The sequence below is a fragment of the Physeter macrocephalus genome, chromosome 11, assembly GCF_002837175.3.
Source record: "Physeter macrocephalus isolate SW-GA chromosome 11, ASM283717v5, whole genome shotgun sequence".
Lineage (NCBI taxonomy): Eukaryota > Metazoa > Chordata > Mammalia > Artiodactyla > Physeteridae > Physeter > Physeter macrocephalus.
Genome location: NC_041224.1, coordinates 95,187,473 through 95,214,403, shown reverse-complemented (window position 1 = coordinate 95,214,403; position 26,931 = coordinate 95,187,473). Strand labels below are relative to the sequence as shown.

Genomic DNA, 26,931 nt, shown 5'->3' with positions numbered 1-26,931 from the left:
GCCACAACTACTGAGCCTGCGCTCTAGAGCCTGCGAGCCACAACTACTGCGCCCATGTGCCACAACTACTGAAGCCCGTGCGCCTAGAGCCCGTGCTCCGCAATGAGAAGCCACCACAATGAGAAGCCCGTGCACCGCAAAGAGTGGCCCTCCTCTCCCCAACTTGAGAAAAGCCTGCGCACAGCAATGAAGACCCAACACAGCCAAAAATAAAATAAATAAATAAAAAAGAAAAAAAAGAAAATCATCCACATACCTGAAGTGCCAACCATCACAGATCTGCAGTTGGTGCTATTTTCTGATAACGATGTTCCCTGATTCGATTCCCTCTTGCAAGACTCAGCATTAGTCAGAACTCTAACTTGTAGAACATCATTCCATTTGGACTGTTTGTCTTTGCAGACACATTTGGGTACTGCACTGCTGTCAGTCACTTATATTACAATGTAAATTTGTACCTGCTCAGTTTTCTCTCCTAGATCATAAACTCTTTATACAGCTCAAATAATTTCTACCTCTCCCCATTGCAGTCTACTCAAACCCTAAGTAACAGACAACACAGAAATGTGTAGGTTTAGTCTAAGGATGAAACACAAGAGTTGAAAAGGCCTAGAGGCTCTTTCTCTAAAATCACCCTGGGACACTGGGTACCCCAACCCCACGTTCCCAGTCTTACACACAGACCTCAAGAGAATGAACTTCACTCTAGCCCCTAGAACACAAAAGGGAAGGATGGCAGGGCATTCAGAAACCTGACTGACATGGATGATTGATTGTAGTAGGTATAGTGAATGTTGGGTTCTAAGTCCCAAGTCTACCATTATCATGGATAAAAAGCAATTATTTGACCTCTCCAAGCTTGTTTCCGTGTCTATAAAATGGGTAACATCTATCTCCCATCTGCCTCACAGGATTGTTTTGAGGAACTGATCACTAAAAGGAATTCTGTGAGAATAGTCTATAAACCAAGAAGCAGGGTTAAATTAATTTTCCCTGACCGTGATTCCAGTTGCCACTTGCCCTTCCTCCTCTACAGATGGTTCATAAAGTGAATGGAAAGGAAGGAAGTACACGTGTCAGAGCCCCCAGGGCTTCTTAGGGCCTTACCCTCCTCTTCCTCACTGCTTCCTGTAGGACCATCTGGCAATTTGGAGCGGCTAGCCAACTTGTCACTTGTTGTGGCCATGGTGAGGAGAAAGGCATAGCCCAGAAACAAGGTCTTGTTGAGGGGCAGAGGCCCTCTCTGCTCTTCCAGGGCAGAGGGTTCACCCGTGTTGTCTCCACTCTCACAGGGGCTCACAAACTCTCCTGCCCCCACTGCACCTGGGAAGGACAGAGGCACAGGGTACAGACCATTCCTGGGCACGATGGGATGCGCAGGCAGTGTCCTGATGAACTTTTTTGAGCTATAAACCAAAGACCAATCCTATAGCCAACAACCTAGGAACAAGTTTGCAGTGCAGAGAAGTTCTATGTATTTAAGTTTTACAGTCATGACAATGTATACATTATTTTCATAAGTGAAAATCTACTAGTATTATTTTTATACAGCCAAACCAAATACTTCTGAGGTCATCTGCAGAAAAGGTGATTCTAATACAAAGATAAAGGAAAAGTGAAAAATGTTTGGAAATCTTCAGCCTACTTTCTCTGTCCAGTGCCCTGATTTGCCCAGGATATGTGATATTTTAAAGCAGCCTTTGAAAAAGTGGGTTCACCAAGAAATGTCCCCAGCAGATACTCCCACCCTATCCCTGACCCTCACCAGAACAGTGCACAGAACTTTGTAATAAAGTGTTTTTACATGTTGATGGAACAATATCAAAACAGCCTGCTTCAACTGCCTCAGTTTCCAACACCTGGGCTAGTAGGTAAGTGAATCAGCCAGTCCAGAACACCCATGCTCGGAGTGCCCCCAATAAATCCTCGAGAAGAAAACAAATACCTGACTTGGAGAAGCTGAATCGTAGGCTCATTAGGAGGCTAAGAGGACAGACAGGTCATGCCTCCCTAAAATAAAACCAGCAGCAAGAGAACAGTCTGATGTACCATGTATAAGCCTGGACTTCAAAGACTGCCTGAGTCTGAATTCTGGATTACCGTGTCACCTTGGGAAAGTTAGCCAACTTTTCTGTGCCTCAGATTCTTCAACTAGAAAATGAATTCTAGCACCTATACCTCATAGGGATTATATGAGGTAGTATGTATGACGCACTTAATTCCATGCCTCACATACCCTGTAACACAGCAGAGGCGTTAGATAGATATGGAGATGACACAACTCAAATACACAGGAAACAAAAGCAGCTCTGGTGTCAGGACGATGTACCAACCAATGAACTTCCTCAGTTTGTGAGACTCAGAAAGCGCCCTTGGGGCAGAGTCTGAGGACTTTACCTCTGTGTCTCCAGAAGCCACAGTGGCTGGGCCTGGGTCACAGTAGAGACCCAGTAAACAATAAATGGATTGAACTCCTCTATTAATATGACTTGAGGGACTAGGAAGGGGTTATTTGGGGGTAGGTAGGGAGAGGGGAGATACAAGCCAAGGTACTGGCTTTCAAAAGGACATCTGGGAAAGCCAAAGGGCCCTGAGCACAGGGAGAGGGGAGCAGAGCTTCCAGAGGGAGATGGTGCCAGGAAAAGGAAGAGGTCTAAGAAAAATTTCACCTATTTTGAATCTGCTCAAAATGCATTACATTTCCTCTCCCTCCTAGAACCAACACAGGGGTCAGTGGATGTTGCCAATCAAGACCCAGCTTCCTATCTACCCGACTGGACTCTGCTGGGAGATGGAGGCTTGTGCAGGACTCCAGCTGCGTAACCGGGACGGAGGAACCATTGCGTGTATCAGGCTCCGTCTCTCCAGCAGCTGACCCTGCATTCGCTGTGGTCTGAGGGAGGATGAGGCAAAAGGGAGCACTCACCAGGTCTCACGGTGGCAGATTTCCGGCCTCGCTTGGCAGGGGACCGTTCCTCCTCAGAAGTGGTAAGTTTTCTTTTGCCTGAGGGAACTCCGGTGGAGGCACGAGGGCTTTCTGTGATCTTTCGGGTAGGGGTTGTACTGCTGCTGCTGGAGGCAGTGGGGGTGGCGGGGGAGCTGATGTTACTTCGCCGCTTCCGTTTCCCTTCCACCAAATTGTCTATGGGAGGATAAGCCGAAGGTGAGTCAACTCCCATGGTCTGAGGCCCTGAACGCCAAGAAGCTGGGCACAGCCTGATTCAGAGACCACCACACCCTTTCCCCCACCTCCCATGGCGGCAGGAAGCCTCTTTTAAGGCCACCATATTTTCTGTTTCAGTCTCTGCCATGACTAAAATGTGCTGGGTCCCTTATAGAACTGGGGAGGCCAAAAAAAATCTGAGGACTTACTATTTGGTCTTGGCGAGAAAACAGAGCTATGCAGTGGCTCCAAAAAAACTGGCTCATTACCATCTCATAAACGACAAAGGAATGATAAGATTCAGGGAAGCATTACTGATTGCTCTAAAAACCACTCCTCCTACCACAAGCAGGCCAGGGTCCAGAGGCAGTTAGCTGTTCAGGAAGCAAAGGTCTTACCTAAGCTGATATCTGCTGCCTTGGTGAGGGGCGTCACTGCCTCATATGGGCCTAGGCCATACTGCTCTCTCAGTCTGTTTCCTTGCTCCAAGGACAAGATGACAGCCATTCGCTTATACCACTTCCTTTGGCCTTCTTTTTCAATGCTGTAGTACAGCTCTCCAGACTCCTTCCTATGCCCCTTCACCACTCCTGGGTAGGAAAAACATAAAAGCAGCTTGCTGTTTAGGCTGCTCAGCATCCACTCAGAGCAGGTCTGAGTCAGGGAATGAGAGAAGGTACAACAGAGGACTGCAGTTAGGGCTGAACAGAACCCTGACTGTCAATCCCAGACACCGCACCACTTAGGGTACATGTAGACACCACCCTGGAACGTGAAGCTTCTCAGAAGGAGGAGCCCTTCAGTTATAAAATAAAGCTTCCTAAAGCCAGCCTTTGCAGGTTGTTAGCGGTTCAAATGGTTCTTGAAGTGAAACGGCATGTGGTTTGTTAAACAGTCCCATTACAACTTTACTAGACCTTTCCTTCTTGGTTTCTTTGGAGGCTGGGTGATAATTCTTGAGTTAAATTGTAGATGAAAGATGACATCATTCAAAGAGAGAGAGCATGTGTCTGTGTAGCAAAATCAAAATAGAGATATAGAGCAGAGAAAGGAAAAAAATAAATTCTGCCTCTCCTCCCTAATCTTCCCTCCTTATTATCTACTTTTCTGCTATTGTTCTGATTCAGAACCTCAAGATAAGGCCTCTAGATTAGAAGGAACACGATATGGGGTATAAAAGGAAACTGGGCTAGAATTCAGGAGACCTGAGCCTAGGCCTAATTCTGCTACCACCAAGCTGTGTGATCTTGAGCAAGACCCATTTCCAATCCTATGAAAAAGATATATATATAAATATAAACATAAATGCAACACACATATGATATAAAAACAGGGCACTAATGTGAATACTTTCTCACTCCTATGAACAGAAGGATTCATTTGTTCTCTCCCATTAGCCTGTGCTTAAATGAAGGGCTAAAAGAAACCCAGAGCATGCACCAAGGGAAAAAAAAAGAAAGAGGAGAAAGCAGGCCTTGGTTCTCTCCCTTACCTATGCCACAGAATCACTCTCTTTCTCCTTGCTTGTTCATCTCCTGGCTTAAATCTCTAAATCAAAAAGACCCCTCAAGAGCACAATGAAGCCCAAGGCCAACAATACACTTCACACTAATGACGAGCTACTAGAACTAGAAACAGTCCAGTGTTAACATTAGCAGACAGCCTCAATCAATGGGACACAGAATCCCCTCCCCTGTATGCCATAATTCACTCAGGATAGAGAACTGCCTCTTTCTTAAGAGGGCCTAATGTGGACATCCAAGAGAGGCTTTACACCGGAAAGAGGAACAAATGCATTTGATACAAACTATGTAAGTCACAGGTCATAAAAGATCTCAATCCATGTGCTACTAACTGATGCTACATGGAGCTAAGTGTTATCCAGAACTAGAAGGTGAAGTGGCCCATATAACAATGAAATAAAGGGGCAAACAGCAACTACTCAGGAGTCCAAATCACGAGAAAGTCTGAAGAGACTTCAAGAGAGGCATTTTTGCCCATTATATACCAATCCTTGTTCCAAAAAATCCCCCAGAAAAAGGATGTTTTTAAATGACAAACTCAATGCAAACATGTATTCCCAAATTACTTCACAGAAAAGAGGCAATATATTCAAAGAATGGGCACATGAAACAGTCATAACAGACAGAAATCTCTCACCATCACCGGTACAGGGAACTGTACCGGTTTAAATTAAAAAAAAAAAAAAAAAAAAAAGGCACCATTTTTCCAAACCAGAGAGTAAGTGGTGGGTGTGCAGACATACAAACACAGCACTAACAACCTCCTGCTAAGCAAAAATATCTCAATATATTTGCCACACTCAGCTACCTAAGGTTCCCATCAAGAAATGCAGTAACTTTACAAGTCAATGGTGAAAGAATAGAAAATGGAAAGGGAAAAACACTAACTTTACAATGGAGAAACTTGGCAAACACCACCTTCACCGATGATGAAGGTTAATATCAGCAGAGGTGCCCTTTGGATGTCACATACTCCCCTCCCACATACAATGTGTTGAGAAAGACACTTCACTTCTGCAGCATTCTTTTCAAAAAACGCATAACGCCAACCTAATCAAGAGAAAACATGAGACAAACCCAAACTGAAGGACATTCAAAAAATACCTGACCAGTACTCCTCAAAACCGCCAAGGTCATGAAAAACAAGAAAAGATTCAGAAATTGTTACAGATCAGAGAACAAAAGACACATGAGGGGGCTTCCCTGGTGGCGCAGTGGCTAAGAATCCGCCTGCCAATGCAGGGGACACGGGTTCAAGCCCTGGTCCAGGAAGATCCCACATGCTGTGGAGCAACTAAACCTATGCACCACAACTACTGAGCCTGTGTTCTAGAGCCCGCAAGCCACAATTACTGAGCCTGCACTCTAGAGCCCGTGAGCCACAACTACTGAGCCCACGAGCCACAACTACCGAGCCCACGTGCCACAACTACTGAAGCCCACGCACCTAGAGCCCATGGTCCACAACAAGAGAAGCCACCGCAATGAGAAGCCCACGCACCGCAACAAAGAGTAGTCCCCGCTCACTGCAAACAGAGAAAGCCCACGTGCAGCAACGAAGACCCAACGCAGCCAAAAATAAATAAATAAATTTATTTTTTAAAAAAGAAAATAAAAAGACACATGAGGACTAAATGCAATACAGTAATCCTGGATTGGATCCTGGGACAGAAAAACAACATGGAACAGCTGGTGAAATCCAAAAAAGTTGGGAATTTAGTTAATAGTAACGAGCCAAGGTAGTTTTCTTAGTTTTGACAAACGTTCCACGTTAACGTAAAATGTTAACAATAGGGAAACGGGAAAGCTGGGTGAGGGATTCATGGGAACTCTATATATTATTAATACTCTGTACTTTGCAACTTTTCTGTATATATAAAATTTTTCCAAAATAAGAAGTTTATTCAAAAATAAACAAGCAATAAAGAAGAACAAAAAAGCCAGCGGTGAGAGTAACCAGTGTTAGGAATGAAATTTGACTTTAGAGAGCACAGAAAAGTACTCAGGCTGCCGTGAATGCTGTTGGTATTGGAGGACTGGAGAGGTGTTAAGAGAGGTCTTGCCTCTTTTATTACCTGCACTGAAATACTCATCCTCCGAAAGGGCTGTCACTTCTGTATCCAGTGGGATGGGGTCACACAGCAGAATGTCTTTGCCCAACACATCACACTCATACCCATCATCAAAGAGCAATTTATACTTCCCAGCTCCAACATCTCGTGTGATTTTTCCAGAGTAAAAATAGCCATTGGATGACCACTTGGCTACAACACGGAGCCCTACAAAGCTGTTCCCTGGAGAGGAGGCATCTAAGCCATCAGAAGGGCCAGAAGCAGTCTGGAAAGGAATCTCTGGAGAGTCGCTTCGACGCAAAGCACCAGCACCCATGTCTGCTCGTCTGGTGGAGTCTGGCACGCGGGGCACGATACGGGTGAAGGATTTATCGTCTGGCGACATGCTGGGTGAAATGTCCTCTATGCCCAAGGGGCCAGGCACAGCTGTTTCCCTAAAGAGAGATAAGAGAAAGGAGAAGGCAGTGAGAATAAGCAGACAGCAGTACTTATCTACCAATTTTCCCACTCCTTTGTCCATGGGTCTCCAGCCCATTCTTTGCTAACCCATCACAGGCAGAAGCCTGGTGTCTCAGCAGCCTCACTCTGAACCCTGCCCACTCCCCGGTCAGTGTGGGCCCCTCTTCTCCCTCCTGACACCCCACATACTCTCTACTCCCCTCTCTTCTCTCTACTCCCTTTTTTTCTGAACAAGTCATAGACTAAGTGTATCTCACACTACCCGGGTACCTGGTTCCAGTGGTCCGAGAAGGCGGGCGGCCCCTTCGCCCGCGCCCACGAGGCGTGACGGGAGCCTTCCCTCCCTGTCTGATGCCAAGGCCCGCATCACCATCCTCCTCACACACTGGCGTCCCTGTCTGACTGACCCCTTTTCTAGGACTAGAGAATGAAGACAGGTTAGTCTGATAGCACCTGCTACTGGATCCTTTCTTCACAGTCTCCCCTTGGTCCTCAGACTACATGCCAGGCCAACATGTGCTGAGCCTCCAGGGCAGCAGGAAGCTGGTCCACACACCCACCACCCAATTAGCTGGGAGCAGGAGTACAGGATAACAAGTAAGGGACATCCCTCTATATGCCAAGTCTATTCCCTCCTGACAAAGCTTCCTACTGCTGCCCTCAAAAACAGCACATCCATTTCTGCCCTGCCTTCTCTTGTACTTCAGGCTCTGGATACCTGTAGAGGAAAACAAAAAGCTAGGGAATGTGTCAAGTTGGGGCCGCTACCCCAAACTTTCTGTACTCCCAACCAAAACACTCATAGGCTGCAGAAAATGGGGGCTGGGGGACAGGAATATGTGCCAGCTTTCCCAAAGTCCCCTCACCTGTTTTCTACAGTTTCTCAGGAAGTCTGCCTCCCAGAGGGCTCCACCCTACCTCCCATGCAAACCCAAAATAGGAGAGGAACGAAAGGGGAGGAAGGAGTTGATTTATCCTAGGAGGAGGATGCGGGGACTTCCCATTACTCCCCTTTTCCCGTGATATTAAAACGTCAGCAACCCTGCCCCTGCTGTGGCTCTCTCTCTGGAGACCCTGTCTGCACCTCAGTTTTCCTGGGCCTCCTCGGGAGCTGGGCAAGGCAAAATCTGCGGGTTCTGTCCCACTGGTTTTCCCTTTGAGTGGTCCGGCTCCTCTCCCTGAGCTGCCACTGCTGTGCATGGCTGAGAGACTTGTCCCACTTGACGTGCGGTGTAAGCTGGATGCCTTGGAGGAGAAGGAGCTGATATCCCCCAGGTCACCTGAAGAGCCCCCAGTCTGTGAAGGGGAAACTTCAGTTTCACACTCCTGACACTCTACAACTGGCTCTTCAGTCTCCTGCAAGGAAGAAATGGATACAAGAGCTTAAAAAAGCCACAATAACATAATGCTCAGGTGATGGTTGGAAAATCCTAAATGGCAAGAAATTTCAATTCAGAAAGGTGGGAATTAGGAGGGAACTTTCTGGAGTAATGGAAATGTTCTATATCTTGCTTTTAGTAGTGATTACATATAACTGTCAAAGTCACTGAACATTTAAGACCTGTGCATTCTACAGGGAATACATATCTCAATAAAAAATAAAATAAAGATGGTACTAGATCAGAAGAAAGAGACCTCTATCCTGAGCTAAGTTAAATTATCTTTTTACTGGACAAGTTCACAACCTTTGGCTGCTGAGAACCCAGCAAGGATTCCAACCCAGAGGACACAGGTAATTCCCTGTCTAACAGAAGAAAGGTAAGGAAGTAGGTAGGTTAGAGAAAGAAGTGGTTAGGAGCCCTTCTGGGTACATAACTATAGCAGTGGGTAGCCTTACATGTTTTTTGAAATTATATATTTTCTATTACCTTTCAATATGTGATCAAGGAAATTAAAAATTATAGGCAAAAATAGCTATATAATGGTATCACTATTTACCATAATGAAAACCAAAAAGGCAATGATCAAAATATATGAATTTCTGGTATCTATAGAGGACAGGAATATCAAACTGACTTTATCTCACTCACATGCCTACTTTGATGGATTGGTAGTGGTTGCCTGGAGCTCAGTTTTAAGCAGCCACTAAGGCTAATTCCCAGGTTTAGTGAGGAAAGGTTCTAGGACCAATCAGCAATGTCCTCTATGGGCACAGGATTGAGAAATTACAGCACAGGTGCTGCACATTTGCTTTCCTACCCTAGCCTGTTCATGCCTTATCGTGCTAATTATCACAGAAAATATGGAGAAGTAAAAGACAGACTCTTCCCTCAAAGAGTTTACAATCTCTCTGGGAGACAGTATGCAATGCACACATGTTTAAATAATGCTATAAGATGATTAAATGATTATTTTTGACCCCTCCCTTCTTGAAAATCTCTTCTCCTCTAAAATCTATAAAGTCACTTTTTCTTCCTTTCATTCTACCTCTTTAGCTACTTCTATTTGTACTTGTTTTTTGGTTCCTCTTTCTCTGCCTATTCCTTTTAAATTAGTATTTCCCAGGACTCTGTTCTCATTCCTTTCCTCACTCTCCCATGCTTTCTCTGGCCAGTCTTACCTGACTTATTCCGGCCTGTCTACCAACAATACAATGATGACTCAGCTCCAAATTCACGGATGCGAATGCCTACTAAACTCTTCCCCCTGTATGTACTAGGGACACCTGCAATTTAACCCATCCAAAACTCAATCTGTCATCTTCTCTTCATTTCCTTGCCTTCAATTCATTCAATGAATGAATCCTGGACATCCCCAGTGTATCTCATATCCCCTGCAGCTCTCTGTAGCAGGGGCTGGTTTTTCTCAACCAAACCTCAATTCAAGAGTTTGGAGATGAGAGGCCTCCTTGCTCCCCACTGCCATTAACAGATCATTTCTAACTCCCCACTTCTTGCTCCTACCAAATCATTATTTGCCATTCTGTTAAACTCTCTCCTTCCCTCGTTGTTACTCACCAACGTTCTACCAATTACTGACTCTCATGCATGAACACCTTATACTCCTGGTTCACAGCCTACCTTCCACTGTCATTTTCTGAGGCTAACATCCATCAGATGACCCATCCAGCAACAATCTTTCCTGATCTAATTACCACCATTAACCTTTTCCTCTACTCTACCTCAGCCATCTGCTACTACCAGGGTCATTACCAGAAACTGCAGCACCTCCAAAAATCTCACCATTCTCCAATCACCATCTCCTATCATCCAACTTGCCTTCTTTAGCTGGATGTGAGTCAGCATAATCTTCCAAGGTCACTTGACTAAAGCAGGTGTTGTGAGCTCAGAACTTAAGTCAACTCCTTCTCTTGGACACGGCAAATGAGCAGGGGCAAGACCAGCCTAGAGGGCTGGGGCTCCAGGCTGTGTCTCATTTGGAGAGTAGAGGCCCAAAGAACAGTAGCTAACTATACCTGCCTTTGCAACTGTTCAAAAGTTGAGCCCTTGCTCTTATAATGACTTGGGCCCAGGCTCCAAGGTGGACTCTTATGATCTTTTTAATGTATTTGCTTATTTTTTTCCTGTGTGTCCCTCCTACTAGACTACAGAGGCCACATTAAGACAGAGTAGTAACCATCTTCTTTCCTGGATTTATCCTCAAAATAGCACAGTGCCTGCCACAAAAGAGGTCCTCAGTAAATATTTACTGCATGAAGGATCTTCTCTCTCAAACCAGTGTCCTACTTATATTCTCTCAGTAAATGGTACCTCCATCTATCTGCCCAGGCATCATATATGATTCCTCCCTCTCCCACAATCCCCACATTCAGGAATTCACCAAAGTCTATCAATTTCACCTTCTATATATGTATTTTTTTACATCTATTTCCCTCCTCTCAATCCCCACTACCACTGTCCTAATTTGACACTCATTGCCTCTTGTCTGAACTATGCTTCTAACCTCTCCCATTCCAATCAATTGTTACACTGCTGCCAATTGGACCTTTCCAACATGCAAATCTGAGCACGTCATCCCTTTCCCTCAAATTCTTTAAAGGCTTTCCATCACACAAAAGATAAAAATCTAAACTCTCTTCTATGATATACAAAGCCTTATGCTCTGGGCCCTTACCAACCTCAAGAGCATCCTCTCTCACCATTCCCTACCCTACCGTCCTTGTCACATTCTAAATATTCATTAAGCATGCCATGCTGTCTACATATTTACAAACCTTTTCATTCTACCTGCAGTGTCCTTCTCCCCTGCCCTTCGATCTTATCTGCCCCACTTTGAGCACGACATCTTCTGTGAGTTCTTTTAGTCACCTTCAGGTAAGCTAGCAGGCTCTGGCCCCTCTTTCTAACACATCTTTCCATACCTCTACTACAGCAACCACAAGTTCTGGATTTGTTGCATGTCAAGTGTAAATAAGTTCCTAAGAGAGTAGGGACCCTGTCTTTTTATCTTCTTAGTCTCAGTGCCCGCCATAGTGCTAGGAACACAGCAAAAAAGAAGTTGCTCGTAAATAAATGAATAAAATTTTTAAAATACAATAAACAAAGGCTACAAGAGATGAGGGAAGGAAAGTTCCCAGAATCCTCTGACGTCAACCTGTCCACCTTCACACCTCTACACATCTTTGAGCTGCCTACCAAATGTACTGTTCCCACATCTGTGCTCTTTACTTTCTGCCTCTGTGCCTTTCTTTGCTCACCAAGCCTTCTTTCTATATAGAACACCCTTTCCCTGTATCTCCCAATATCTAAAACCTTCAGTGTCCAACTCAAGTACTTTCTGGCCCTCACCCAGAAAGGCTTTATCAAAATTCTCTTCAGACACATTTCCTCCTCTTCTGAACTACTACACACACCTTCCGTTTGACACACATCCCTTTCACTCTTAAGAGACAGCACAATGTAGTAGTTAGGAATGCAGGCTGTGGAATTAGACTGCCTGGGATGAATTCTAGTTCCTCTGTTTATTAGCTTTGTAGCATTAGGCAAGTGATTTTAACTTGCTATGTCAGTTTCTTGAGTGCAAAATGGGAATAACAATATCTACCTCACAGCTTGGTTGTGAGAATTAAATGAGTTAAATCACATAAAAGTCCTTAGAATAGTGCCTGGCAGAAGGAGAGACACAGATGTAGAGAACAAACGTACAGACACTAAGGGAGGAAGGTTGGTGGGGTGGTGGGGTGTGATGAATTGGGAGATTGGGATTGACGTGTATACACTAATATGTATAAAATAGATAACTAATAAGAACCTGCTGTATAAAAAATAAATAAAATTCAAAAATTCAAAAAAAAAAAAAGTAGAGTGCCTGGCATATAGCTAGTGCTCAATAAATGTTAATTGCTATTACTATTTTATTTAATTATGGCAAGTGTTTCCCAAACTATGTAGCATAGGCGTATAATACACATTACTTTAAAAAATGTTCAATGGTCAAATAAATTTAGAAAATGCTGTGTTACACAATAAAATAGATTTTAAAAAACATTTATTCATTTACTTTGGCTGCGCCGGTTCTTAGTTGTGGAGTCTCTGTTGTGGTGTGCGGGATCTTTTAGTTGCAGCATGCGGGCTCATAGTTGTGGCATGCATGCGGGATCTAGCTTCCCGACCAGGGATCGAACCTGGGCCCCTGCATTGGGAGCACGGAGTCTTACCCACTGGACCACCAGGGAAGTCCCAAAATAGATATCTTTACTGGAGGGCTTCTTAGAGCCTTTAATGTAATATGCACTGTGAATCTCCATGGTGGGGTTGGGGGCAGTTACAGCACTAGGTGTTTTCTCAAACTTAATATTTATGACCATGGAACTTTGTTTTCCCTCTCAGAGTATCTAGCAGGCCTGCTGTTTCCAAAAATATACTTTAGAAAGCACCATAAAAATATTAAATAAAGTAATATGTATAACACTTAAAAATGGTACCTGGCACATAGTTCAGTGTAGACTACAACAGTTACAAAAACTTTTCATGAAAGCAAATTTTTTCTGTAAAGCTGCTAAGCTCACCATTTTTCCAAAATAGTAATAACATTGAAAAAAATTTCGTAAACATAAAATTGAAGGTAAATCAACTTTTTAAAAGAAATATTTCTGGAATTTAGTGTATAATAAATAAAGAATTGGGAACTCCCTGGCGGTCCAGTTGTTAGGACTCCATGCTTTCACTGCCGAGGGCCCAGGTTCAATCCCTAGTCGGAGAACTAAGATCCTGCAAGCTGCACAGCACAACCAAAAAAAAAAAAAAAAAAAAAAGACAATTTCTCAAACTAATATAAAATGCTTTCTGACATGAGGGCCACAATGGCCCATTAATGAACAATAGCAATAATATGTTCCACTTAAAACTATATACCAGTTTTGGACTTCCCAGGTGGCACAGTGGTTTAGAATCCACCTGCCAATGCAGTGGACACAGGTACAAGCCCTGGTCCGGGAAGATCCCATATGCCACAGGGCAACTAAGCCCATGCACCACAACTACTGAGCCTACACTCTAGAGCCCACACGCCACAACAAAAGAAGCCACTGCAATGAGAAGTCCGTGCACCGCAATGAAGAGTAGCCCCGGTCACTGCAACTAGAGAAAGCCTGCTCGCCGCAACTAAAGAAAAGCCCGCACGTAGCAACAAAGACCCAACGCAGCCAAATAAATAAATAAATTTATATATTAAAAAAATTTCAAAAAAATAAATAAAACTATACACCAGTTTAATTCTCCCTGAGCACAATCTCCTATATGGGTAGCTGGCAGAATTAAAGAAAAGTGCTTGACTAAGGAATAGAATAGCTATGCCTCTTATCAATTACTAAAATGGTTCCCAGATATTAACATATGTACCAAGACAAAAGTGCCAGATCTTTAATTCTAGAAAATCTCCCTAACCTCGGCAAGTATTAGATCTAAACAAAGTCAGCATACAGCGTTTTACACTATAACAGTCAATAAACACCAATATTATGCTGACACTGGGAATTAGTCCATAATGAATCCTACTAAGAAATAAAGGTTCATCTCCGGGACTTCCCTGGTGGCACAGTGGTTAAGAATCTGCCTGCCAATGCAGGGGACATGGGTTCAAGCCCTGGTCTGGGAAGACCCCACATGTCACGGAGCAACTAAGCCTGTGCGTCACAACTACTGAAGCGCACGAGCCCTAGAGCCCACGCACCACAAGTATTGAGCCCAAGTGCTGCAACTACTGAAGCCCGTGCACCTAGAGCCTGTGCTCCATCACAAGAGAAGCCACCGCAATGAGAAGCCCATGCACTGCACCGAAGAGTAGCCCCCGCAGCAACAAAGACCCAACGCAGCCAAAAAAATAAATTAAATAATCAAAAAAAAAAATGGTACATCTCCTACTAACAGGTTCATAACCACACACGAATGGAAACCAAGACGAATGAGTAAAAAATGGTAACACGTGAGAAAACAGTGAGAAACGATGAGAAAATACATGCAGCTAAGCAGGGAGTTCTACACTTCATTAGTTTCCACGGATTAAAAATAACACGTGGGCTTCCCTGGTGGCGCAGTGGTTGAGAATCCGCCTGCCGATACAGGGGACACGGGTTCGTGCCCCGGTCTGGGAGGATCCCACATGCCGCGGAGCGGCTGGGCCCGTGAGCCATGGCCGCTGAGCCTGCGCGTCCGGAGCCTGTGCTCCGCAACGGGAGAGGCCACGACAGTGAGAGGCCCATGTACCACAAAAAAAACAAAAACAAAAACAAAAAAAAACAACAAAAAAAACACGTAACAGGGAACTATATTCAACATCCTGGGATAAACCATAATGGAAAAGAATATAAAAAAAGCACGTCTCTATGTGTAAAACTGAGTCACTTCGCTGTACAGCAGAGATGGACAAAACAGTGTAAATCAACTACAATTAAAAAAAAAAATTTTTTTAAACACATAAAATCTTTACCCATGAGAGAGATTTATCAATCTGTTCTTTATAGATACAGCATGCATGATGGGACTGGTTAAATAAGTGACCAGAGGTCAAACAGCAAACCCATGGTTGGGAAAGACAGAACTCAGAACTCTAGCCCAGTTGTTATATCTTTCTCATAAAAGGATTAAAGAAAACACAGTGTTAGTAGCTAGTTGTATAGAGAAGAGGGGAGCAGGTAGAGAGCCAGGGTAATTCTTCTATTGAAAAAAATTTGCCACATAGACCCACAGTGTACATTACCTCAGTTACTTTTCTCTCTACCTCTGTTCCGTCCACATAATACACATCTGTGATGACACGAGTGACAAGTGTGCGAACCTCACGAATTGTTCTCATGTGGCGATGCAAGACATGGCCATGAGGGGGCTGAGGCATATCAAACTCTTCCTCTCCCTATGATAAAAAATAGAGAGTCTCACTGCAAACTGTCAGCATCACAAGTCAACTGCTTCATGATGAGCACTGTTCAGAGGGTCCATGAATCTAATGTGATGAAATTTTCCCGTTGCTTTGTTTCTATTCACCTATAGGTAACACTAGGGATGGACCAGCTGTCTAGCCAGAGGCTAGGAAAAGTCTGTATCAGTTTCACCTTAAACAACCTATTTCTGCCTAAATTAAAAGCATAACATCTAGCACTTATATCTAGGATATTTAAGTGAAACTTTGACCCCCTAAAAGCACATTGAGATTGTAATCCTGGTTTTGTTGCCAACTTGTCAATCAGCATTCAAGTTTACACTTACAACAGCTCTTCAGATAAAAGGAAGGCATTCTTTAGAACTTTATATAAAACAATAACATCTGTTAATCTCAGTGCAGTCTGTTTTTCCCACATTAGTAAGTGAAAACTACGGTATATTTATACCTGGAACAAGACACACTGATTTCTCCTAGAATTAAATATGAAATATTTGATCTATTCCAAATAAGAGATTGTAGTGCTAGTGTCCAGAAACAGAGAACATTAGCAAATTAGAATTTCATATCTAGTTGTACCATAATCAGTTATATAGTTTAAATAAGACCCTACATTTTTATGACAACTGTTACCTACATGTTTTTTCATAACACTTAGATCACATTTATCCATATCCAAGCCCCCCACCTCCCTTCTACCCCATGGCTCTGCAACTGTGAGAGGAAATGCACACTTTTTTCTCCTACCTTATTTCCCCTATAGTAGACTGATTTTACTTTCTGCAGTCAGTGTCAAGGTATCTAAGTCTTTCAAAAGAGTTATATTTACCACTGCAATAATGAGTCTGGTTTTTTCCTGATAGTGTAGTAGTAATTTACCTGAAGTAATTTCTCTGAATAATTTGCACTCCAACTTCATGTTAGGGGTGAAATATCTATGAAAATTATGTGAATAAATATAAATAAAATAAAATGCATGGAAACTTATTCAACCAATTCCTTAAAATACTTCTGTATATACAACTCTGGTTAATGAATGGTCAGGGCATACGTCAGTCATCAGGGTGCATGCATCAGAACCATGGCAGCCTGGACTTCCTGCCTGCACACACAGGGGTCTAAAAGGTTTCAGTGCGCTTTATATATCCCTGAAATGCGGCCAAAAAGCCTCCCTGTATTCTTTCATTACAACAGCCAGACAAATGATCACTTCAAAAGAGATACCTAAATAAACATGTCTGATAGAATAAGAAAGGAGAAAAGGGAAAGAGGGCAGATAAAAAGAAAGTTATGCTTACTCTCTTCAAATAGTCTTCTGAAAAGAGGTTTCTGTAAAGATAAATAGCTTGAGGATCTTGTTATAATTAAGGGAAGATAAAATAAAAGTAAAACCACACTTTCACTTCATAGAAAACCTGGCTCCAGGCCCACTTGCCACATAAATGGAAATTTAAGGAATGTCAAATGTAGGCTGCCTATGTTTTTCTCTGAGTAGTGAACTGAGTCCTACCCAGAGTGCAAGGGATAAAAAAGCACTGATGCTTGGAAAACCTCCATACAGCGTTCCTCATTTTCCAACCATTCTTCAAAAGATGGCACACCAACCCCAATTTCTGTTACTGTACCCACCATTTTTACTTTTTTATTGTGGTAAAATATATTTAACATAAAATTTACCATTTTAACCATTTTTAAATATACAGTTTGTAGCATTATGTACATTCACATTATTGTAAAAACATCATCATATCCACCTCCAGAACTTTTTTTTATCTTTCTCAACGGAAACTCTATACCCAATCAGCATCTGCATTTTTCTAGCACTTTTCTTTCCTTAGCAAGAGCAACTAGCTCTTAAATATGTCATTTCACTCTGTATGACATAGTAATAGTATAGCATAAGTGGTGGTTGTGCTGGTAACAGCTGCAGTAGTAGTAGTTAAAACAATAATAATCAATAGGTTGTAGCAGTAGCCAACACATATTGAGCATTTACTGTGTGTCAGACCCAGTGCTAAGAGCTTTGCAAGCTTTATCTCAACTTTCACAACATCCAGATGATGTCTGACTCCAAAGCCTGAGCTCTGGCTCACTGGCTCCTATCATCATGTTGAGACAGGAACAGAAATTATTTCCCTATTTGACAGAGGGAGAATATGAGGAAGTAAAGGAAAATACAATCTAGTGGCACCTACATGATTGCTGCTTTAAGATAAAGTTGAACTCTTTTTATAAAGGCAGAGAAACCAAATTACTATGTGGCAGAATCAAACACTTTATATTAAGGGCAAAAATAAACAGCTGCAAAATAGGGTCTGATGTGCTACAGCCCCTATATCCAAAAGGCTACGCTATTTTGAAACTACCTGAATTGATAAGGTCTTAGGTCTCAGAGGCTGTGTTACTATAAAAGGCTAATATAAACAGAATTTTTGGAGAGGCATGGATAAACAGAACAAGACTACACAAGCTGTGATTTAAAAATAGAAAAGCAACATAGCATAATGAAAAGAATACCGATTCTGAAGTCAGATATGCTGAGTTCAAATTCCAGTTCTGCCACCTACTGATGGCAAAATCTTGGGCAAGTTACTTAACCTCTCTTCTGCTTGGTTTCTTTACCTGTGAAATGGGAATAATAATACCAACCTCATGGGTTGTCTTGAGCACAATGCTGATATACTGTAGGTGTTCAATAAATAGGAATTATTTTATTTTTATAAAACAAACAACTTGGACCATTCGAATGAGAGGCACATCACTAGTGAAGCTTTCCTAGGCAGATCCCAAGGGACGATGATCTACCAGAGCAACTGAAAAGGCAATTTAACCACTATTACTAATGAAATTTTATGAACTTCCTCTTGTGAGCATGTACATTACTACCACCACTTCTTACCCACTCGATTTTCACTAGTACCTACACTTCCCTACTCTAGTCCCAAGAACCTGTTCTTCTTCCAGTCTCACATTCATCAGCCCCAAACCTTTTCTTCCCAGTATGTCGATTCCTAGCCTCTTTCTGCAGCCCCTGGTCACCCGGGGACTTTCCCTGTTAGCGTTCTTTGTTTACAATACTGTGATACACTATCCTTCATGCTTCTTCTACTCCTTCCTCCTTTACTTTCTACTCTCTCAGTTCTTGGGAAGACTGGTTAAACAGACTTGGGGGACAAGCAATTAGCTCTTATGGTTATAAAGGAGGATGAGAAATTATGGCAGAAGGAAAGATTGAATGTAGAAAAGTATTACAGGACCCAGACTATATTCCTGGCTTTCTCTTCCTGTAAAGACCTACTTGACAAACTCTAGCACTATTCCATTTTCCCTGAAAGATTATCTTATTGGCTATAGCTACCCATAATTTTCACTACCCTATCCCAATCCTGGATGAATTGTTTTTATCCTTTAACCACTGGTCTGTATAAAACTGTTAAGAATTATCATTAAGTAGAAGTACCAAAACTTAAATTCTCTGGGAATCCAGAAAGTTGAAAACAGGGCCCCTGAGGTACCCTATATGTTCTCTCACCTGGCTATGGAGTGACTCTGTATCATCCCCAGGAGCACTGACTGGTTTCTCACCACTCCCCCTCTCAGTCTGAACTGTGGCATCTTGTTTTCCAGAGTTCTGGTCCATTGTACTGGTCCCTTGTTCACACACATTCTTTACAGTCTGAGTTGCTGCTGAAACAGTTTCGGGGACCCACAGGGAATGCTCTATGGTCTGGATTCCTACGTTATTTTGGCTGGGCCTTTCAATCAAGGCTTCACTAGATTTTTCCTGACTGGCATTCTGTCCTTCTTTCTGGCCTTCTGGCATATCTATCTCCATTGCTTCCCCTTGAGGACTGGATGGCTCCTGTGTGGCCATCTCCTGGGAGATAGGAGAAGCAGGGTCTTTGACAGGACTACTGGGCTTCATAGGCTGTTGACTCTGCCTGGTCCTTTGGTCACCTTCTAATCTTCCCTTCTCCTCTTCATCTTGAGTACTTGGAAAATGCAGCAAGTTCCCCCTGAAAATCAAGCACATAAAGAAACCATGTCAAAAAAAAAGAAACCATATCAAGTAAGCAAGTGTATGTGTGAGTGTAAGTGTGAGTGTGTGTGTGTGTGTGTGTGTGTGTCAAGGGGGAACCATAATTTGACACACTGAGATATGTGGGGAAGGGTGAAAATAAGGTGACCGAGTATATGACCTTACAAGATTTCTCATCATAATTTCAGTCCTGTGAAAAAATAACGGTACACAGGACTATTCCACCATGATGGTAAAATAGCCATAAAATTTCTTCTCTCCATTAGCTATGAACTCTGAAAACTGACACAGGAAAATAAGGTAAACAAAAGATGCAAAACTATTATTGAAGTCATAGACACTGAAGGCAACTTAGGGATCTACTTCAAAACAGATCAACTAGGTCAAGATGTCTCATTTGGCTTTATTAATGGTTCTAATATTCCTTAAATGACTCCTAGCATTCTAGATACTGTTCATTACGCCCCTTGACTAATAATTTTAGGAAAAGAAACCCAATCTGTAAAGGAAAGAGTTGTAGGTGAGATTCTAGCTTTGCTAGCTATATTGACATTATCTACAACTAACCATTTCAGAATGACTTGGTTCCTCACAGTTCAAGATATTTCTTTTCATTAATCTTCCCATTTGGCTATCAGTGATTTATTCATATATCCCACAAGCATTTGATGCATGTCTCCTACAAACCAGATACCAAGAAGCCCTGAGGTGCCTAGGAGCTTTCTTAAATGCTCTCAACAATACACAGATTAACTAGGCCCAGATTAACTCCAAGTGAGCAGGTTACACAGAAACTTGACATTCACATCTTATTCATCTCCATACTTAAAACACAACACGGGGTTTAATATAAAGTGCTTAATAAATTTACTTTCAACAAAAGAATGTTCTCTCAATCAATTAACTGCAAAAATCTACTTTCAGATTAACTAATTGTATAACTGTGTTCATCATATAGAAAATGCCCATAACTTCTAACTTTTTAGTAAACCATAAGTTCAATGCATCACTGTACTATAAAAAACAACATACTAATGCATTTTTAGGTTGCGTTAAATATATAATAACCAAAATAAAGATTAAAAGAACCCATTCTGAACTGACCATGGAAAAACATCTGGAATGTTTCAGGTCATCATATTTTACAAAGCATAAACTGAGATATATACCCAGAAGATAACATCCAGGATGATAAAGGGTCTAGAAACTATTTCACATGCTGCTGTGTTTGGCCAGAGAAAGATGGAGCCATCTAGACAGAAAAAGCTATCTCCAACTTGGAAGGAGCTCTCACCCTTAGAAGCTGAACTGACCTGGGTAGACAGAAAAAAGAAGCATGAAGAACTCTTTGGGGCTTGCTCTGCTCTGGATCGTGGAGAAGAAAGAAAAAAGGAGAAGTCTCTGAGGTTTCTATCTTGTATAGCTCAGTTTACCAAAACAGGAGATCAAAGTGGGATTTAGAAAAGAGTTCTAGCCAAAGAGAGCCTGGTATACATTTGGTTGTTAGAGCTTGTGTCTTCTCTGTCAGGAACCTCAACTGAATGAGGATATATGGTCCAGTGAAGAATAGGTAAGAATAAGATCACCAGAAGACAGATGAATAACACCTATCTGGTTTATAAGTGATCATACTTATAAATTACTTAGCACAGTGCTAGATACACAGCAGATGCTCAATTGACATTAGCTGCATAAGACAAAGTATGAACTGAATACCCATGTTTGAATCTTTAAGACATCTAACATATCAACACCTGAGCAATAATGAAAGTGAGCCAAAAGCTAGAAGGGACAAGACTTGATTAACCATTTCAAGAATTCAATTACCATTGTTCCCCACACTTTAAATAAGCCCAGACATTTTACCTCAGAAGCTATTTATTTAGTGTAGAACTTCTGAATAGAGTTTTACTTCTAAAACAAAACTTTATTTTTTTTCTTTGTTTTATTTTTGACATTTTAATTCTTAATTGACAAATATTAGGCTGCTTTTTTCTCCCAAACTGTTAATTGGAACAATTCTTCTCTCTCTAAAGACTAAAGGTATCTCATTGCAACATCAGCAATATTCAGCAGATTCCTGTCAAATACCAGAATTTTGGTATCTATCTTTCTTGGGTTAGCATCAGTCAAATAAATAAATGATGTTCAAATCACAGTCACTTCCCTCCAAGAAAGATCTATCATAAAGATGTGGTATATTAATCTCCCAAGAAACAATAAAGAAGGAATCTTCAGTACCAGAAAAAAGACAGAAGAAATTCAGTAATTGTAAGAAGGACCACACTTCTCTTTCTTCATTAGTTCCAGCTACACAATTCTACTCTGGTCACTATATGTCAGATTTAGAAACTGATGCAAAGAAAGCAAATTTTAGCAGGGAAAGCCTGGGTAAAATTAATCCAAAGCGAAACATGGAAGAAAAAACCTCCATATTTAATAAAATTCTAACCATTCTGTTTTGAGTGTAGGTCTGTCTGCAGAGGAACTGGAATCAAAACCAGCTGGAGGGCTTCCCTGGTGGCACAGTGGTTAAAAATCCACCTGCCAATGCAGGGGACATGGGTTCAATTCCTGATCTGGGAAGATCCCACATGCTGTGGAGCAACTAAGCCCGTGCGCCACAACTACTGAGCCGGTGTTCTAGAGCCCGCAAGCCACAAATACTGAAGCCCATGCGCCTGGAGCCCATGCCCTGCAACAAGAGAAGCCACTGCAATGAGAAGCCCATGCACCGCAACGAAGACCCAACGCAGCCAAAAGTAAAAAATAAATAAATTTTTAAAAAACCAACAACAACAAAAAAAACAGCTGGATTCTCAGGCCCTTGTTCTACCAAGGTTGAACAAAAATCACCAGCATCCTAGTCTCTCTATCTTAAAACAGTCTCTAGTGGGAAGCAGCCGCATAGCACAGGGAGATCAGCTTGGTGCTTTGTGACCACCTAGAGGGGTGGGATAGGGAGGGTGGGAGGGAGGGAGATGCAAGAGGGAAGAGATATGGGGACATATGTATATGTATAACTGATTCACTTTGTTATAAAGCAGAAACTAACACACCATTGTAAAGCAATTATACTCCAATAAAGATGTTAAAAGAAAAAAGTCTCTATTTTAAAATAGGAAGGCAATACAATGTGATCAATAAATTTCCTAATTGCTGGGTCAACACCATACCATTTTTGGAATAAAACAAGGTGGCATTTCGCCTAACAAGCTTCCTGATACAACAGAGGATATCATCTGGGCTATATGATTCCCAGAAATACCAACAAGGTCACATTTAATCATCAGAACGTCCAATAAAAGCACTGACATGTTTCTCTTAAATATTTCTATCAATAACGAACACAGAAATTATGTTGCAGGGAATTCCCTGGCAGTCCCATAGTTAGGACTCTGCACTCTCTTTGCCGAGAGCGTGGGTTCAATCCCTAGCTGGGGAACTAAGACCCCGCAAGCCACGGTGCAGCCAAAAAAAAAAAAAAAGAAAAAAAGAAATTATGTTGCAAATAACACTATTAGGAATATACCTGTTGACAAATCATTATATTCCCTAATTACAAAATCATTGAATTCTAGAGGTAAAAGATTCCACTTCATAATGAAAATACTAACTTATTCCATTGCCATTACTTATTTCCCTATACTAAATATAAGAACCACATATTCCAAACAAGATACTTTTCTAATAGAGAAGAAATACTTTGTAATTCAAAAAATTTTTTCCCACTTCAGAGCTGTTCTAAGAGATGAAGGAGTAAAGAAATTATGGGAAATTTTTAATTCCATCGAGTCTGACAAACTTTAAATTTGAGATGTTGAACATCTATCTCAGTTTTGCCGTATGGGAAATTAAAGGGGAATAAAAAGTCTGTTAAAAGTAAACATTTTCGGGACTTCCCTGGTGGCACAGTGGTTAAGAATCTGCCTGCCAATGCAGGGGACACGGGTTCGAGCCCTGGTCTGGGAAGATCCCACATGCCACAGAGCAACTAAGCCTGTGCATCACAACTACTGAGCCTGTGCTCTACAGTCCACGAGCCACAACTACTGAAACCCATGCACGTAGAGCCCAGTGCTCCGCAACAGAGAAGCTACCGCAGTGAGAAGTGTGTGCACAGCAATGAAGAGCAGCCCCCGCTCACCGCAACTAGAGAAAGCCCGCGCACAGCAATGAAGAAGACCTGACACAGCCATAAATAAATAAATTTATTTTTTTTAAAAAGTAAACATTTTCAAACTAAGTAAAAGGAAATAATCTTAGAAATACAGAATGATATATTTTCATAAGTTTATGAAGACTGAATCATTTTAAATTGATAGAACTGGCAGATAAAGACAAAAATCTATATCTATAAAATATTTAATAAAATTTCTGACATCTTATTTATAAATCCACCTAGAATATGTCACAGTCCCTCAGATAAAAGAGTAAGCTCAAGTTCACAAAACAGTAGCAGTATATTCCAGATTTTGCTACCAACCATTTTGTGAATCAATATAGCCCAAAAGATGCTATGAAAATAATGCTTGCCTGATGGGTACAGAGGGGGAATCCTGACTTCGAGCCTCATCCTCTTGCTGGGCTTCACAGACACAGCTAAACGCAGACATGGTCTTCTGGGGACTAAGAAACAAATTAAAGCAATATACTGTGTTAGTTTTGAAAGGAAAAGTACCTCGGGAAATTATCCTTTCAGGCACAAAGAGAATAAAATCCTTTCTCTGAATCTGAAAAATCTGAATACCGAATATTTGATGACATTAAGGAATCAATGTCAGTTTTAAAAGCATGATAGTAGTACTGTGGTTAAGTTCAAAGTAAAGAATTCTTATCTTTTAGAGACAGCATTGAAATATTTACAGATAAAATGATATAATGCTAGAATTAGCTTAAAAATAATCCAGTGGAGAGGAGAGTGCTGGAAGTATTTGTAAATGAATCAAGACTAGTCATAAGTTGGTAATTTTTGACACTATGTGATGAATATATGGTAGTTTATTATACTATTCTCTTTACTTTTATATATGCTTAAAACCTTCAATAATGAAATGTGTGAGAGAGAAATAAGATGGCAGCAAGTAATCTGAACAGTGCCCAGATACAGACAATACTTAAAAACAGTGGTACTGCTTCACCTAAATGCGTAGGAAGCAGTGATCATTTAAACTATGCTACAGAGCTTACTTTAAATGACTTCTTATGGTGAACCCAATGGTAAAGTAAATAGTCGAAGATTCTTAAAATCTAGATTCTCATATACAAAACTTGCTTCACAACAATACCAGTGAATCTCATTCCATGATCCACCAATCCAACCCTCTGCCTCAAGATTTTTCCCTATTTTTCCATCCCTACATTCCATCCAAAAGGTCCAGGAATCTTCAGCAGCATATTCTGTTCTCTCTTAACAAGCACATGTACAGACTAATAACAAGTTGTGTCGGGTACACAATTCTGTTAAACCCAAAGAGATTTCTTCAACACATCATTAAAGAGTCTTCAACTGAATAAGGATTCAAAGGTACTTATCTTTCAGATTAAATATGCAAAAACCCAGAAAACAACTAATCTCTCTAGACACAGCCTGGCACAAATTAAAGGATTCAAATGGGTCAGAAACTTCCAACTAAGGATATCAAATTTAGTCCACAGACAAGCAGGAAATTTTATTTTTAAAAATCCTGATTTCTCTTTAAAATTTTAAAGATTTGGCAACAGTAGGTGTGCATGGTAATGACCGGCTAGAAATGAGCAAGGGCTACCCCCCCCGCTTTAAATGGGACACACGTTCAGCTGGCCGTCATCATCAACATTTCATGCTCTTGCACCTAGCCTGCTTTATTTACTTATAGTACCTGTCTAGCCTGATTTAAGAATCCTCACTTAAAAAAAAAAAAAAAAAAAGAATCCTCACTTATATTTCAACAACCACTGGTAGTATTTTCATACTGGATGACTCACGCCAGAAACCAATGAAACAATTCTATTCTCACGGCCACCAGATGGCAAAGCTTACCACCAGAGCCTCAGGATGGGGTCATACTCATCCTCAAAGCATTACAGCATTCATGACAAAGCAAAAATAACACTTCAAGACTGCAGCTAATTTGGCAGGCAGAAGAGAAAATGGCCTGAGGCTATGGTGGGGGGGGGCAGACCGTAAAAGGAAAAATGACTGTGGCTATCTCTTGTTAACCCTGTTTCCTCACCAATAGCAAAAACAATCTCAATCTCACCCACGGAAAAAGAAAAAAGGGCACTCCCACATGAACAAAAGGGAGAAACGGAAACGCCATTAAATATCTTATTCTAAGTAAAGCAAAAGCTTTATTAAAGTATTAATAAGAAAGCCTAGGGTTACATTCAACACATTGCTAAATCCTTTATGCTGAAGTTTCATTTTAAGTTTTTTTCCTCTCTTGATAAATTATCTTCCCCTCATTACCAGTGGCTTTGTATATTAAACTCCTCTAAATAGCAACCAGCTCTGGTTACCTGGTAACAGCCTCAGCAACAGCAGTAGATCCATTTTTTCTTTCACCAGTTGCTGGCTCTGAATTAAAACAAAAGCAAGGAAAGAAAGGAAAGAGAAACAGAACTCAGTATCACACCTTAAAACCTTCTCTTAAAAACCTGCTCAAACCCAATGATACTCTAAAATAATGCTTGTATTTCAGAAGCTTCCGAAGGCCTCCTTTCACTATGACATAAAAAAATAATAATAAAAATGAAAAATAAAAACCTGCTTTACTAGTATTTGCAACAAATAATAAAAAGGAAATGGGTAAGAATAATAAGTGAACATGAAAAGACTTATCATTTAATGATGTCTTTCTCACTTCTACCAATTTTGTTTCAAACTTCCTACAGAAGACTAATCAGTTTCTCCAGAAATACAATATAATGAATTACTAAGTAGTAACATTTAAAAATGAAAGGAAACTTCTGAATCTCAATTCATCTCTTCTCATACAAGTAAAAAAAATCATGTAGTAGGGCTTCCCTGGTGGCGCAGTGGTTGAGAGTCCACCTGCCGATGCAGGGAACACGGGTTCGTGCCCCGGTCCGGGAAGATCCCCCATGCCGCGGAGCGGCCGGGCCCGTGAGCCATGGCCGCTGAGCCTGCGCGTCCGGAGCCTGTGCCCCGCAACGGGAGAGGCCTCAACAGTGAGAGGCCGCGTACCGCAAAAAAAAAAAAAAAAAAAAAAGGAAAAACTTTAATAAAATCAATTATGTAGGAAAATGTCTCAGGTTCATGCACAACAGTGTACAGTTTTTTTTTTTTTTTTTTTTTGGTGGTACGCGGGCCTCTCACTGTTGTGGCCTCTCCCG

The 26,931-nt window shown here is 41.5% G+C and overlaps 1 protein-coding gene across 3 annotated transcripts in view; it reads right to left on the bottom strand.

The window, feature by feature from the left end:
* The window catches only part of TP53BP1 (tumor protein p53 binding protein 1), a 64,169-nt gene that overhangs the window by 4,278 nt on the left and 32,960 nt on the right, over nt 1-26,931 (bottom strand). For all 3 annotated transcript variants that reach the window (XM_007114200.3, XM_024115826.2, XM_007114201.3), the window contains 10 exons: nt 26,095-26,152; nt 24,130-24,222; nt 19,087-19,570; nt 15,375-15,527; nt 8,302-8,573; nt 7,488-7,637; nt 6,762-7,192; nt 3,562-3,753; nt 2,927-3,142; nt 1,108-1,323 (listed from right to left, as the gene is read on the bottom strand). In XM_007114200.3, the coding sequence (XP_007114262.2) occupies nt 1,108-1,323; nt 2,927-3,142; nt 3,562-3,753; nt 6,762-7,192; nt 7,488-7,637; nt 8,302-8,573; nt 15,375-15,527; nt 19,087-19,570; nt 24,130-24,222; nt 26,095-26,152 (2,265 nt within the window). The remainder of the gene's footprint in view (nt 1-1,107; nt 1,324-2,926; nt 3,143-3,561; nt 3,754-6,761; nt 7,193-7,487; nt 7,638-8,301; nt 8,574-15,374; nt 15,528-19,086; nt 19,571-24,129; nt 24,223-26,094; nt 26,153-26,931) is intronic.